Consider the following 16521-nt stretch of genomic DNA (forward strand, 5'->3'; position numbering starts at 1 on the left):
TTTCTTAGATATTTATTTAGCTTTCCCTCTTCCGGACTCCCCCGCCCTCCCTCTTTGCAGCCTGCACTTGCCAGCGCCAAATAACCACTCCACGCAGCCTTTCAAGTATTTGTTCTCTTCCTACGCCATTGAGGAGGCCGAAAATGATCATAATTACAGTGAATTTCAGAAGGAGGCAGGCTCACAGGCTCCCCGGGGTCCGAGATTCTTCAACCAGCCCCTGCTAGCTTTCCTCAGCCCCTCCCCCCGCCTCTGACGACTCTCTTCTCCTCCTTTTCTTCAAAATGCAACCCCCCCCCGGGTGGTGGGGGGGCTGGAGGCAGGGGTCTGCTGGAGGTCGGGGGTCTACATGGTAATATTCTGCTTCATCTCACACACCCAGCGTTTCACTTGCTGGCAGAAATCATCATTCCAGCGGCCGTCCCCCTGGATCTCGACACAGTCCTCGCTGCCCCCCAGCTCGTGCCCCTGCCAGTCGTCTGGTTGCAGGGCACCCCAGTTCCTAGGAAGGCAGGACAGAGCTCAGCTCCAGATGCCCCCCACCCCCAGCCCAGCAACCCTCACCCCCAGCTCAGAAAAGCACGACCTCGGGGTTTGGGGTGTGTGTGCAGGGAGCAGCAGCTGCAGCCTTGGAGGCGGGGAGCCTGGGGATGGTTGGAGAATTTGGTCCCTGAGGGAGTGGGGAGGCGAGGCCACTTACTTGTAGCCGTTCCCATAGTCTGTGCCATCCACCCATTTCCAGGAACCGTCACTGTCGGTGAGACCTATCCACGTTTGAAAGGGGTTCGTGCGTTGTGCAATGAATTTCTGGAAGACATGCAGGAGGGCAATTTCTAGGCCTGTGTACCACCACGTGGGCTTTCGCTGTGGTTCCCTCAGCCCTCCCCAGACTGATCTGCCCCCAGGTTGAAGCATCAGCTCCCCATACTAGTTCCTGCATTTTTCCTCTGCATCCTCAGCATCGTACAGTGACCACTGACCGGGCTAACCCTCACGCCAAGTGCTTTACCAAGAGGATCCTAGTTAATCCTTACGAAGTCCTCTAAGTTGGGTGCCCTAAGGATTCACACTTTCCACGGGAGGTTAAGGAACTCGGTGGCAGCCAGCAGAGTCCAGAGCCTGAGGGCCAGTGCCCAAGTTCAGGACCTCTGCCCCCTGACCGGGCCCCCCACTTCACACCTAACTCACAGCTGTTAGACTCAGATTCTAGTCTTCTGTCTTCCACCCAGAGCCCCAAATTCTCGGGATCCTGACCTGGGCTCTTGCCCCTGCTGCCCCCATGGACCCCAGCACCCCACTGAAGCTTGCCTCTTGAGTACCTCTGCTCCTGTTTCTATGTGTAGCTGTCATTTCTAGAGTTTTCCAGGCCTTGGAGCACCCAAGTGTGGACCCACTGCCCACAGCCCTGTTGCGACTTGGCTACGCGGGGTCTGGCAGTCGGAGCTCTGGAGGATGCCCTGTGTGTGAGGGGCAGCCCCACCATCCAGCTGGCAGGGGCCGGGGGTGGGGGGGGAAAGCTGTCTATGAGGTGGCTTCCCAGGACTCCGGCACTTCTCCTGGGACAAGGGACCCCCCAGGTGGCTTTCTCTTACAGCTACGGCTGCCTCTGGGGCCTTGAGGTCCCTGGTTTGGGAGGACGGCAGGGGGAGGGTGTGGTCGCCTTGTTTTAGGAGGAAACAGAGCGATGGGCTGATCAACATGCACATGTAGCTGTTCCCTCTGACACCACATGAAGCGGCTCCAGCTGCATTTGGAGGGAATTTTCCTAATTCCACTCTCACTTCCTAGAGACACAACTAAGATTACAGCGAGTCGCCTCCTCCGAAGGCAGAGAGGGGAGCACCCCTGAAGGCCTTGAAAAGGAAGAAGAGAAGAGGAAGGACGCAACGGTGATATCAACAAGAAAAGTGGGCATTCTCGTCGCGGCTCAGCAGAAACAAATCTGACTAGTATCCATGGGGACACAGGTTCGATCCCTGGCCTCGCTCAGTGGTTTAAGGATCCAGTGTGGCATAGGCCAGAAGCTGTGCCTCCAATTCAACCCCTAGCCTGAGAACTTCTATGTCACTGGTGCAGCCCTAAAAAGCAAAAAGGCAAAAAAAAAAAAAAAAAAAAAAAAAAAAAGGATGGAAAATGTGCTTTGTAAAGAAGTCATGTTTCAAAACATGAGAGGATACTGAGCAACAACTTACATCCTCAAAAATATTAAAGAGGAGATGAATGATATAAAAATATGAAAAGGAGTTCCCATCACGGTGCAATGGAAAAAATCTGACTGGGAATCATGAGGTTGCGGGTTCGATCCCTGGCCTCGCTCAGCGGGTTAAGGATCCAGTGTTGCCGTGAGCTATGGTGTAGGTTGCAGAAGCAGCTCGGATCTGGTATGGCTATGGCTGTGGTGTAGGTTGGCGGCTACAGCTCCGATTAGACCCCGAGCCTGGGAACTTCCATATATGCCGTGGGAGCGGCCCCTTTAGAAAAGGCAAAAAGACCAAAAAATAAAAATTAAAAAAAAAATAAATAAAATTATGAAAGAAGAAAGGTAACACTGATAAGTAAAGGGAAGAAACTGAAGAGAAAATCTTTTTTTCTTTTTTTTTTTTTGCGCTTTTCAGGGCCACATTTTCAGATGGAGGTGCCCAGGCTGGGGGTCCAATCAGAGCTACAGCTGCCAGCCTATGCCACAGGCACCGCCACATCAGATCTGAGCCACAGGTCACAGCAACACCAGATCCTTAATCCACAGAGCGAGGCCAGGGATCGAACCCGCAACCTCATGGTTCCGAGTCGGATTCGTTCCCACTGAGCCACAACGGGAACTCCCATGAAGAGAAAATTTTGAGCTACATGAAACAAACAAACAGCAACCTAGGAAAAAAACCAAGTCTGAAATACGAAAGATAGGCTTGCAAAAAGGACCCAGAAGACAGCGGAAAAAAGAGAAAGATGGAAGTAAGCAGCAACCAGATGATGGCTGCAGATGATGGAGATAATTTTGGATGATGTGATCCAGGGGAAAAGACAACAAATGGACGTGAAAAAAATTATTCAAATATGTGGCTTAAGAAAGTCTTCCCAAATGTTATAAAACCTAACTTCGTGGTTAACAGGACTCTCCTTAGAGCAAAAATACAGACAGAATAGCAACACAGAGATATATCTGGATGAGGCTAATGAAATCCAAAGACAGAAGAGACTCTAACTGAACAGTATGGAGGTGCCTTTGAAAGCTAAAAATAGAACAACCAAATGATGCTGCAATCCCACTCCTAGGCATCTATCCAGAGAAAAATCTAATTCGAAAACACACATACATTCTACTGTTCACTGTAGCACTATTTACTACACCCAAGACAGGGAAGCAACCTACATGTCCATCGACAGAGGACTGGATGAAGAAGATGTGGGGCGTATACACAGTGGATACTAGGAGTTCCCATTGCAGCTCGGCAGTGACGAACCCTACTAGTATCCACGAGGATGCGGGTTCGATCCCTGGCCTTGATTGGTGGGTTAAGGATCTGGCGTTGCCGTGAGCTGTGGTGTAGGTCACAGACGTGGCTTGGATCCTGAGTTTCTGTGGCTGTGGTGCAGGCTGGAAGCTGCAGCTCCGATTCAACCCCTAACCTGGGAACTTCCATATGGCGTGAGAGTGGTGCTACGAAGGCAAAAAGACCAAGAAAAAAGAAAAAGAAAAAAGATACAAAAGAATTTATTTATAAAACAGAAGCAGCCTCACAAACTTGGAAAGCAAATTTAGGATTACCAAAGGGGAAAGGTGGGGGAGACTTGGATTAACATACACACACTACTATATATAAAATAATCAACAAGAACCTACTGCAGGGAGTTCCCGTCATGGCTCAGTGGTTAACGAATCCAACTAGGAACCATGGGGTTGTGGGTTCGATCCCTGGCCTTGCTCAGTGGGTTAACGATCCGGCGTTGCCGTGAGCGGTGGTGTAGGTCACAAACACGGCTCAGATCTGGCATTGCTGTGGCTCTGGCGTAGGCTGGCAGCTACAGCTCTGATTAAACCCCTAGCCTGGGAACCTCCATATGCCACAGGAGCATCCCTAGAAAAGGCAAAAGACCAAAAAAAAAAAAAACAAAACCCTCTGTATGTCACAGAGAACTGCACTCAATATTCTGTAATAACCTACATGGGAAAAGAATCTGAAAAAGAATATGGGTATACGCATAACTCAACCACTGGGCTGTACCCCTGAAACTAAGACAAGAGTGTACAACGATCATACTCTGATATAAAATCAAAATTAATAAAATATTAAAATGCAAAATAAAAATAAATATCCAAAAAAGAGAAATGCTATATTTAACTGTGTGCGATCCAGCAATTTTGTTAAACTTACGGTTTAGGATCTAATGCATTATGTGTCGAGTACTTTTATGTAATCTCAAACCATAAACATACAATCTGTGATTACGGATAATTTAACATTTTAAATCAACTGTATTTAAATCAACTGTATTTAAAAAAATTTAAAGGTGATTTAATATCTTCCTAAAAAAGAGAAAAGACTCCAACTCTTTGTGCCAACACATAAGGAATGCGGGAAGAAATGAATGAGCCATTATTGCACACGGAAAAGCGAGGATTTCATCAAAGACTGTTGCTTGCATGTCAAAGATGCTTCATGTACATCTGCAATAATCAAGGGATCCTGGGAGTTCCCTTCGTTGCGCAGTGGTTAACGAATCCGACTAGGAACCATGAGGTTGTGGGTTTGATCCCTGGCCTTGCTCAGTGGGTTAAGGATCCGGTTTTGCCGTGAGCTGTGGCGTAGGTTGCAGACTCTGCTCAGATCCCGTGTTACTGTGGCTCTGGTGTAGACCAGCGGCTCCAGCTCGGATTTGACCCCTAGCCTGGGAACCTCCATATGCTCCGGGGGTGGCCCTTAGAAAAGGCAAAAAGACAAAAAAAGAAAAAAAAAAAAAATCAAGGGATCCTATTTATCTGAAAAGCGTAATCTCCTGCCATACCATTTTACATGAAATGACTGTCCAACAACCTACTCATTTTTGCCTTAAATCCATAGCTCGGTTGGAATAGTTTCACACACAAAAAAGGTTCTTTCCCTAGGTAACAGCTCGGTAGGTTTTCCCGCCTTGATTCCTCTTTGTCCCTGCGATCTCAGGCCCCGGTGTGCAGCTTGTTTAAGCATTGCAAAATGTCAATACCCAAACAAAGGAGACCAGAAACAAACCCCTGCTATCACAGAATCTTGTTGTAGAAACTGAGAAACACTGACATGTAATGAAACCGTATTCCCTTTGTTCCCTCCTCTTTGTAAATGATTTGCTTCCCCCTCCTTCACGTATAAACAAACAGAAAAGTGTTTGTAAAAAAAAAAAAAGAACGAGCCATTATAAACTTCAAAGTTGCTAGGAGATAATCTTAATTGTTTTCAACACAGAAAAGAAATGATAATTATGTGACATGATAAAGGCGAAAGTAACACGGATCCATCACCCCTATTGCAGTGTGTGAATGCATCAAACCAGTTTGTTCTACACCTCAAACTTACACGGTATTATATGTCAATAATTTTTCCATTTTTAAAAAGAGAATAGAATGAGGCATGCGAAGCAGGGGGCCAGTCTCATCTTTCATATGGAAAGTTACACACACTCTTTCATGTTTTGAAGCCAATAACTTTCAGCCCATCCTTTAAAGTTGTGACAGCAATTACTAATATAACTAAAAACAAGCTACATCTAGTCGAAAATACCACAGAAGAGAAAACAAAAAGGATACAGCTCATATTGCAAGTGGAAGAATAAAAGAAAAAAAAAAAGAGTTCCCGTCATGGGGCAGCAGAAACAAATCTGTCCAGGAACCATGAGGTTGCGGGTTTGATCCCTGGCCTTGCTCAGTGGGTTAAGGATCTGGCATTGCCGTGAGCTGTGGTGTAGGTCGCAGACACAGCTCAGATCCCGTGTGACTGTGGCTGTGGTGTAGGCCGGCGGCTACAGCTCTGATTGGACCCCTGGCCTAGGAACCTCCATACGCTGTGGGAGCGGCCCTAGAAAAGGCAAAAAGACAAAATAAATAAATAAATAATAAAAAAATTAAAATATGAGCGAGCCCAGAAATAAACCCATACACCTACAGTCATTCTACAGCAAAGGAGGCAAGAATACACAATGGACAAAAGACAGGCTCTTTAACAAGTGGTGCTGGGAAAGCTGGACTGATACATGTAAATCAATGAACTTTGACCACTCCCCCACAGCTACCCAAAGATAAACTCAAAATGGGTTAAAGACCTAAATATAAGACATGACACCATGAAACTGCTAGAAGAGTCCACAGGCAAAATATTCTCGGACATAAAGCACAGCAATATTTTCTTAGATCCGTTTCCCAAAGGAAAAGAAACAGACGCGAAAATAAATAAACGGGGGGGAAAAAGTTCCCTGGTGGCCTAGTGGCTGAGGATTCAGCATTGTCATTGCTGTGGCACAAAGTTTGATCCCTGGCCGGGGAACTTCTGCATGCCTCAGTTGCGGCCAAAAAAAAAAAAAACAAAACAAAACCAGATCACATGAAACTTGAGAGATTTTGCACCGCAAAGGCAAACCATACACGAAACTAAAAGACAACTACAGAATGAGAGAAAATACCTCAAATGATGGGGTTACACCCAAAATATACAAACAGTGCCGACAACTCAATATCGAAAACACAAATAACCCAATCCAAAAAACGGACAGAAGGCCGAAATAGGTATTTCTCTACAGGACATACAGACGGCCAACAGGTACATGAAAAGATGCTCAACACCACTAATTATTAGAGAAATGCCAATCAAACCCACAGTGGGGTTGTCATCTCACACGGGTCAGAATGGCCAGCATCGGAAGTCTTCAAATAGGAGCTCCCGTTGTCATTCAGCAGTTAAGAACCTGACTAGTAACCATGAAGATGCAGATTCAATCCCTGGCCTTGCTCAGTGGGTTAAGGATCCCATATTGCTGTGGCTGTGGTATAGGCCAGCAGCTGCAGTTCCAGTTCAACCCCTAGCCTGAGAACTTCCACATGCCACAGGTGCAGATTTTAAAAAAAGGGAGTTCCCGTCGTGGCGCAGTGGTTAATGAATCTGACTAGGAACCATGAAGTTGTGGGTTCGATCCCTGGCCTCGCCCAGTGGGTTAAGGATCTGGTGTTGCCATGAGCTGTGGTGTAGGTTGCAGACATGGCTCAGATCTCGAGTTGCTGTGGCGAAGGCCGGCAGCTACAGCTCCGATTAGACCCCTAGCCTGGGAACCTCCATGTGCCATGGGTGTGGCCCGAGAAAATACAAAAAAAACCAACAAAACTAAAAAGAGAGCTACCATATGATCTAGCAATCCTACCCCTAGGTATATATCTGGGAAAGATGAAAACGCTAATTCTAAAAGTTACACGCACCTCCGTGTTCACCGCAGTACTATTTACAATAGCCAAGACATGGAAGCAACCTGAGTGTATACACACACAAACACTCTCATGCACACAAGGAAATATTACTCAGCCACGAAAAATAACCATATTGCCATTTGCAGTAACGGTATCAGGGTTTATCAATGATCATACTCAAGGGATTATCACACCAAGTGAAATAAATCAGACAAATATTATGATATCACTCATATGGAATCTAAAAAATAATACAAATGGATCTATGTACAAAACAGAAATGGACTCAGACATAGCAAACAAACATGGTTATCAAAGGGGACTGGCGGGGAGGGATAAATTAGGAGTGTGGGATTAGTAGAAAACGAATATTTTTTAGATAAAAAATAGATAAGTGACAAGGATTTGCTGTAGAGCATAGGGAACTATATTCAATATCTTGTAATAATCTAAAATGGGAAAAAATCTGAAAATACTGAATCGCTTTGCTATATATCTCAAACACAATTTTGTAAGTCAACTCTACCTCCTTTAAACATGTTTTTAAAATTTGAAAATGTAAATGAGATATACTCACCTCTAAAAGGCAAAAAGGCGCTTACATATTCAGTTTTTAAAAACCAAAAACAGGAGTTCCCACCCTGGCACAGTGGGTTAAGAATCCAAATGCAGCAGCTCGGGTCACTGCGGAGGTGCGGGTTTGATCCCCAGCCTGGCAGAGGCGGGTTAAAGGATCTGATGTTGCCGCACCCGCAGCAGAGGTCACAGCTGTGGCTCGGATTCCATCTCTGGCCCAGGATCTTCCATATGCTTCGGGTGTGGCCATCACATAAAAAATAAAATTAAAATAATTTTAAAAATTGAAATTAAAAAACAAACACAAAACTTATACATAACCTATAGGAGAAATACCTTCAGCTTGTAGAGTAGCGTCACTTGTTTTTAAAGTTGATGAGTTTATTGGGGAATTTTAAGAGGCAAAGACGCCCTAAGGGACAGAAAATTCTGGAAAACGTCCCTTTTCAAGCCAAGCAGAGGTCTGGCCTTGAGCTCCCCAAAAGGACAAGATGCTACTTCATCAGAATAGTGATGCTTGGGAGGAACTTTAAAAATCTCAAAGCCCAGGATGAATCCAAGATTAATTAAATCAAATCTTTGTGTGTGAGACCAGGTGTCAATGTTTTTTTTGTTGTTTTTTTTTTTGTTTTTGTCTTTTGTCTTTTTTGTTGTTGTTGCTATTTCTTGGGCCGCTCCCACGGCATATGGAGGTTCCCAGGCTAGGGGTCCAATCGGAGCTGTAGCCACCGGCCTACGCCAGAGCCACAGCAACGCGGGATCCGAGCCGCGTCTGCAACCTACACCACAGCTCACGGCAACGCCGGATCGTTAACCCACTGAGCAAGGGCAGGGACCGAACCCACAACCTCATGGTTCCTAGTCGGATTCGTTAACCACTGCGCCACGACGGGAACTCCAGGTGTCAATGTTTTAAATTCCTCAAGAGCTTACAGTATACTGCCAAGGCTGAGACTCACTCATCTAAAACAGAGACGCAAATAGGCTGGAGACAAAGAATGGACAGAGATACATTAAGCAGATGCCAGCGAAAAGACATCAAGGACCAGTCTCTTCATATCACATGAAGATGAATTCAAGGCCAAAAGCACCAAACAGAACACCGGCGTTGACTTCATCAGGACGGAGCTACGAGCCCACCCACCATGAAGTCGTCACCAGCATGAACCAGCTGTGGATCAAATCACAGTCGACTCAAGTCTTTTTTTTGGCCACCCCCCACCCCCATGGCATGCAGATGCTCCCAGGCCGGGGATGGAACCTGCGCCAGTGCAGTGACAAGGCCAGGTCCTTAACATACTAGGACACCAGGGAACTCCAAACTACCAAAGTCTTAGGTGGACCTGCATGCAATTGGCATTTTACAGGCCAATACTGATAAAATAGTGACAAGTTCAACCCGATCAGTGAAGCAATATGTTTGTAACCATCCTACCATGCACATATAGATCTAGTTAGCACTTACTAGTTGTGTGGCAAGTTGCTTCACCTCTGTTCTTTAGTTCCCTCATCTCTATGCCCCTCCAAGTGGAGTTAACAAGAGTGCTCAACGCACAGGGTGGGAGGATCCAAGGACTGGATTATGAAAGGCCCTGACACATAGGAAGGACTCAGTAAATGATAGCATCGACTTTTCCCAAAAAATGTCCTCCCTGTTCTAACAGCCGGACGCCTCCCTGTACTTGGTGTTTGGGGCTGTGGTCTGGGGGCAGCAGAGGGCACGGGAGAGCTGGGGCGCCTTGGGGGGACACAGTAACCCATGGCAGGTGAGTCCCTGAGACCATCACACCCCAAGGCCAGCACCCAGCAAGCGGAAGCTGTGCCTCTCCACTGTGTTCTCCACCCAAGTCCTGGCCATCCAGCTCATCCTGCCCCGCGTCCTGTCTCCTGACCTGCTCATCACCTGGTCACCTGCTCCTGTTCCTCTGTCCCAGGTCCCGGCTGTAATCCCCCACCTCTTAGAATCAGTGGCTCCTCCACCACGAATCTCCCAGAGCTCTGCCAGACCCCTGCTTCCGGACTCTTCCTCAGGTCAAGAGTAACAAAACAAGCCTGACCCAGCCTCCCAGAGTTCGCGGTCCCGAGGTTTCCTCCCGTCTTGGGGAAGAGGACGGTGTCACCTGCTCCTCTCTGGAGTTGATGACCACGAGGTGGGCGTTCTCTAGCTGGCAGTACTTCTCAGCCTCGGCCCAGGCCTTCCCAGAGCGAGAGAACCAGTAGCAGCTGCCTTCATAGTCCACCCAGTTAACCGGGCAGCATTCCGTGCCTGAGGGGATCGGGGCGAGAGGGAGATGAGATCCAGCTGGAGGCGGCAGGCTCAAGGGACGGGAGACCACCCCGCTCCTTACCGTTGCTCTGGAGGAACACCAACCGACAAGTCAGCGTGCGCACATCCCTCGGGAAGTGCTTCAGATGAAGGCGCAAGGTGGCATGATCTGGGGGGGCGGGGGGGGCGACGGACGACAATGGTGAGGCCAGTGCGCATGCCCCAGCTACCAGGACGCCTGCGTTCGGCGGAGGAAACACGACACGCACACACGCATGCACGCGCGTACGCACGCACGCACGCATTCAAAGGAGGGTCTCTGACCTGCCTTCAGGTCTTGCTGCTGTTTTTCCATCTTGGCTTCCAGAGATGTCACCTTGTCACCTGCGCTGCCTCCTGCAACAGAGGAAAGCTAAGCTGTTTTCCCGCCCCGACATCCTCACGCCACTGGACCACAGATCCTGGACTTGGGGCGCACCGCGCTCTGGTCTCTCCGACTCCGCCCAGTTTTCCCTGCACTGCACGCTGGTTTTCTGAAGCACAAACTGCTCGGGCCGCTCCCCTGTTAAATTCTTCCAAGAGATCCCCATTTTCTTAAAGCCCCACGAGTTAGCACAGCTTGCCTGCATGGCCTGGCCCTAGGCACCTCTCTGGCCCACCCCTCCTGCCCCATTGAAAGTGGTCACAGTCCCAGAATGTACAGTGGTCTTCCTCCCGCCGCGGTCATCACAGACTCTGTGCTTTACCTGGCTCCACCCTCCATCCCTTAACCCCTATTCATCCTCCAGGGGCCTTCTGCACAGGAATCGGCATCTGTGGAAGCCTTCCCCAGCTTCTCCCACTGAGTTATCTGCCCGGGTCTGTGCCCCGGTCCCCAGCATCCGGAACACACCCATATAGTAGACCCAGCACGGAGCCCAGCCAACCCACGGGGACAAACCAACCCCTTGACCAGCCAGCCCACCCAGTCCCTCCCTTTGGGGGAGCACCCACTCACCACGGGTGCTTAGCGTCAGCATCTCCATCAGGAGGCTGGAGGAGAAGTTGCTGAACGTTTCCTTTAGGGTCTGCAGTTCCATTTGCAGTTGTGTTCCTTGCCCGAAGACAGTGGAAAGGGGACAAAGTGGAAGGGACTGTGTCCCATATGACAGCCCCCCATCACTGTCCACGTGCCTTCCCCTTCACTGCCGCTAACTGCCTCCATCCCCTCCTCGTCATGGCTCTCGTTGCCCCCAGCACTGCCCGCCTCTCCTCCCCCATGGCTGCCCCATCCCTGTGACCCTCACTTTGGGACCCCACCACACAGACAGCCACCAGCATCAGGACGTTGAAGCCCAGGACAAGCAGACTGAGGCGGAGCTTGGAGCAGAGACGTTGCAGCACAAGAGGCTGGGGAAGAGGTGTCCCTGGAAGAGAAGGGGCGTCAGAGGCCAGGAAGCCAGAGAGCGACGGGGAGCACCAGGGGAGCAGAGGAAGCGCAGCGCCGGGTGGGTGGGAAGAAAGGAGACGGGGTGGGGGGTGCTGGTGCGTAAGACCATGGGCTTTATCCTGTGTTCATGCATCGTGCACGCACACACACACACATTTGCACACACACCCACAGGAACACATACAAACATGCACACACACAGGTGCATCCAGCACACATGCACCCGATGGTCACATCGTCGGTGTGCACAGCCCTGATCTTGGACCTGGGGGTCCTAGAAACCAGATCCTGTGTGCTTTAAATTTGTCTGGGCCCCTCAGACCAATCCCACCCTGTGACAACCGCCCCCAGTTCCACTGGGATCCTTAAGTCCAGGGCATTCCACTGCGCACCCATCCCCAGCAGCCGCCCTCCACCCCACCCCACCCCGAACGCCCATCCTCTCGTCTCCCACCACTGGGGGCCCTCCGCCCTTGACCCTCAGAAGCCCTGGTCCCACCATACACCCTCTCCCCTCAGGCTCAGTCACCCCACAGAAACCTCTCCTTTCCCTCAACCAAGCCAAGACCCCCCCGTCACACACAGCTGCACACATATTTTTCATTTCACGCTCCTGCATACACACACTCTCATCAGCACATGCCCTCACGCACACACACTAAATGTCACGTCCTCTTACACACATGCACACGCAGAGCTTCCCCCCCCCCCCCGCGCGCCCCCGCCCCGGATTCTCAGAGCTCTGGGCTCCTGCCTGAGCTCCCTCTCTCATGTGTATCACACTCAGGCACCCCCACATCCACCCAGAACCCCTGACCCCTCACACCAAGGATTGTCAGCTTCGTCCACGTGGGCCATACCCAGGCCCTTCTCCTACCCTAGAGAGGCAGGTCCCCGACGCACCCCTTGCCACTCGGCACAGCCTCCCCCTTGCCTCTCGCTTCCTACAAGGCTTCCCCTCTCCCAGGCCACACGGTCTTCCCCGCCCCTGGGGACCCCGCGGCTGAGCCCTGACCCTCTCTCCAGCACCGTCCATTCAACGGGCCCTTGGCTTGCTTCCCAAACCGACGTACGACCTGTAAGTCCCGACTCTGGGTCCACTCAGCATCTGCCCCCTGGACCTCTGCCCTGAAACCAGACCCTCCCACAGCTGATCCAGCTGTGCCATCAACTGGCTCTGAGGTCAGGAGCCAGTTGATTTAAGTGACAAATCTAAAAGAATCAAACCCACAGGCATCGACAGCAGAGGGATGGTCCCCAGGGGCTGGGGACACGGGGAGTTGCGGATCAACAGGTTCCAATTTTGTCGTGCAAGTCGAGTGCGTTCTGGAGAGCTGCCTACAATGCTGTTCCTGAACTCACAAGGGGCCGCTGGACCCTTTAAAATGCCTTAAGAGGAGTTCCCGTCGTGGCGCAGTGGTTAATGAATCCGACTAGGAACCATGAGGTTGCGGGTTCGGTCCCCGCCCTTGCTCAGTGGGTTAATGATCCGGCGTTGCCGTGAGCTGTGGTGTAGGTTGCAGACACGGCTCGGATCCCATGTTGCTGTGGCTCTGGCGTAGGCCGGTGGCTACAGCTCCGATTCGACCTCTAGCCTGGGAACCTCCATATGCCGCAGGAGGGGCCCAAGAAATAGCAAAAATAAATAAATAAATAAATAAATAAATAAATAAATAAATAAAATAAAATGCCTTAAGAGGGTAGATCTCGGAGTGCCTGCTGTGGCACAGTGGGTTAATGATCCGGCTTACGGCTCTGGAAGCCCTGGGTTCAGTCCCCAGCCCAGCACGGCAAGTTAAGGATCCGGCGTTGCTGCAGCTGTGGTGTAGGTCACAGCTCTGCCTCAGATTCAGTCCCTGACCTGGGACCTTCCGTATGCCATGTGAAGTGGCAAAAAAAAAAAAAAAAAGAGTTTCTCCCCCTCCCCGAAAAAAAAAAGAGGGTGGATCTCATATTCAGTGTTCTTCTTACTGCAATTTAAAAAAAAAAAAAAAGGGGGGGGGGAGTTCCCGTCATGGCGCAGTGGTTAACGAATCTGACTAGGAACCATGAGGTTGCAGGTTCGGTCCCTGCCCTTGCTCAGTGGGTTAACGATCTGGCGTTGCCGTGAGCTGTGGTGTAGGTTGCAGACACGGCTCAGATCCCGCGTTGCTGTGGCTCTGGCATAGGCCGGTGGCTACAGCTCTGATTAGAACCCTAGCCTGGGAACCTCCATATGCCGCAGGAGCGGCCCAAGAAATAGCAAAAAAGACAAAAAAAAAAAAAAAAGAAAAAGAAAAAGAAAATTTAAAAAAAATGGGGTAGGAACAGTAGCTGCCTGATTGGACTGTTCTGAGAGTGAAATGAAACATATCAAGTGCAGCTCAGGCGAGTTTGAAAGTCAGAGTCTTCTAAACATGGAGGCAGAGGCACTAGATCCACCCTACTGCCAGAAACAAGCCGAACAAAAAGCAGAGAGCTATAAGAAAAAATGTTTCCTTTTCCTTTTTTCTTATGGCCACACCCTCTGCATATAGAAATTCCTGGGCCAGGGATTGAATCTGAGCCCCAGCTGTGGCAACACCACATCCTTGAATCTACTGCACCAGGCTGGGGATCAAATCCACGCCTCCAAATCGACCCTAGCCAGGGCAGTCAAATTCTTAACCCACTGTGCCACAGCGGGAACTCCAAGAAACAACATTTTTTGAGATACTGGAATTCAGGAAACAAAGACAAGTGATCCCTGTGGAGACAGGAAACCAACAAGACAAGTCATCAGACAGCCCCAGCCTCCAGGTAGGACAAAGTTTGCAGGCCATGGGGCAGGGAGGGGAGAGCCAAGCAGAGCCCAGCAGACTGCTTGCCATAAAGAGATGGATCTGGGAGTTCCTGCTGTGGCTCAGCCGTAACAAACCTGACTAGTATCCATGAGGATGCAAGTTGGATCCCTGGCCTCACTTAGTGGGTTAAGGATCCAGCGTTGGGAGTTCCCGTCGTGGCGCAGTGGTTAACAAATCCGACTAGGAACCATGAGGTTGCAGGTTCGGTCCCTGCCCCTGCTCAGTGGGTTAACGATCCGGCGTTGCCATGAGCTGTGGTGTAGGTTGCAGACGCTGCTCGGATCCCATGTTGCTGTGGCTCTGGCGTAGGCCGGTGGCTACAGCTCCGATTCAACCCCTAGCCTGGGAACCTCCATATGCCGTGGGAGCGGCCCAAGAAATAGCAACAACAACAACAATAACAAAGACAAAAAGACAAAAAAAAAAAAAAAAAAAGGATCCAGCGTTGCCATGAACTGTGGGGAAGCCTCACAGATGAGGCTCAGATCTGGCATTGCTGTGGCTGTGGTTAGGCTGGCAGCTACAGCTCCGATTTGACCCCTGGCCCGGGAACTTCCATGTGCCATGAACACGGCCCTTTGAAGAGAGAGAGAGAGAGAGGGAGATGGAGCTGAGAGTCTGGAGAGCAAGGCAGTCAGAGGTCACAGGGCAGAGGATCAGAGAATCCCAGAGACCTGCTCAGGCAAGCTGAGTACTGATCACCACATGCATGTGGGGAAAACTGGCCAAGGCCAGGAGGAAAACAACCCAAAAGCCTTAGGGAAGAATGCCTGGCACTCACACAGGGCCGGGAATAGTGCCATTCCCACCAGCCAGACTGGAAAACTCATAACCCACAGGGCAGTGGGTAAAGTACCCAAGAAGCTCTTGCCTCAGTAGAGCTTCAGACCCATCTAACACACCATAAAAGCAAAACCCAGGAGTTCCCGTTGCGGTTCAGTGAGTTAAGAACTCAACACAGCGTCGGTAAGGATATGAGTTCCATCCCTGGCCTCGCTCACTGGATTAAGGATCTGGCATGGCCTCGAGCTGTGGTGTAGGCTGCAGACGTGGCTCGGATCCGGTGTTGCCATGGCTGGGGCATAGGCCAGCAGCTGCAGCTCCAATTCAACCCTTTGTCTGAAAACTTTCTTTCTTTCTTTTTTTTTTTTTTTTGTCTTTTTGCTATTTCTTGGGCCGCTCCCGCGGCATATGGAGGTTCCCAGGCTAGGGGTCCAATCGGAGCTGTAGCCACCGGCCTACGCCAGAGCCACAGCAACGCGGGATCCGAGCCGCGTCTGCAACCTACACCACAGCTCACGGCCACGCCGGATCCTTAACCCACTGAGCAAGGGCAGGGACCGAACCCACAACCTCATGGTTCCTAGTCGGATTCGTTAACCACTGCGCCACAACGGGAACTCCTGTCTGAAAACTTTCATGTGCCTTAGGTGTGGCTGTTTCAAAAGCAAAACCCAAAAGGATCCAATTGACTCTAAGTTACTTGACTGCATCTCAGAACAGATCTCAAGCATCTTTTTTTTTTTTTTTTTGCCTATTCTAGGGACGCTCCCTCGGCATATGGAGGTTCCTGGGCTAGGGGTCTAATTGGAGCTGTAGCTGCCAGCCTACACCACAATCACAGCAACACGGGATCCGAGCCGCGTCTGTGACCTACACCACAGCTCACAGCAACGCTGGATCCTTAACCCACTGAGCAAGGCCAGGGATGGAACCCGCAACCTCGTGGTTCCCAGTTGGATTCATTAACCACTGAGCCACAACAGGAACTCCAAGACCTCAAGCATCTTTAGAGGAGTACAAATATGCCCAGGACATAACAGGGTAAAATGCCCAGTGTCCAGCACCCAATCAGAGGTTACCAGGCATACAAAGCAACAGGAAAACACAACTCATGATAAGGAGGTTAATCAATCTACCAAAACTAAGCCAGAACTGACAGAACTGTTAGGATTAGCAGACAAGGGCATCAAAAGAGTTCTTGTCAACTTCCCTTGTGGTGCAG

The 16521-nt window shown here is 50.0% G+C and overlaps 1 protein-coding gene across 11 annotated transcripts in view; it reads right to left on the reverse strand.

Moving 5' to 3' along the window:
- The window catches only part of ASGR2 (asialoglycoprotein receptor 2), a 27166-nt gene continuing 10645 nt past the window's right edge, over positions 1 to 16521 (reverse strand). For 5 of the 11 annotated variants that reach the window (XM_013981301.2, XM_005669198.2, XM_003483093.3 and 2 more), the window contains 7 exons: positions 11552 to 11671; positions 11263 to 11358; positions 10590 to 10661; positions 10348 to 10434; positions 10120 to 10265; positions 701 to 807; positions 1 to 502 (listed from right to left, as the gene is read on the reverse strand). In XM_013981301.2, the coding sequence (XP_013836755.1) occupies positions 346 to 502; positions 701 to 807; positions 10120 to 10265; positions 10348 to 10434; positions 10590 to 10661; positions 11263 to 11358; positions 11552 to 11671 (785 nt within the window). In that variant the 3' untranslated portion in view covers positions 1 to 345. Of the gene's footprint in view, positions 503 to 700; positions 808 to 10056; positions 10266 to 10347; positions 10435 to 10589; positions 10662 to 11262; positions 11359 to 11551; positions 11672 to 16521 lie in introns of all 11 variants that reach the window. The other 6 variants (XM_021067806.1, XM_013981298.2, XM_013981300.2 and 3 more) reach the window with 2 other exon arrangements.

The sequence above is a fragment of the Sus scrofa genome, chromosome 12 (genome assembly GCF_000003025.6).
Source record: "Sus scrofa isolate TJ Tabasco breed Duroc chromosome 12, Sscrofa11.1, whole genome shotgun sequence".
NCBI lineage: Eukaryota > Metazoa > Chordata > Mammalia > Artiodactyla > Suidae > Sus > Sus scrofa.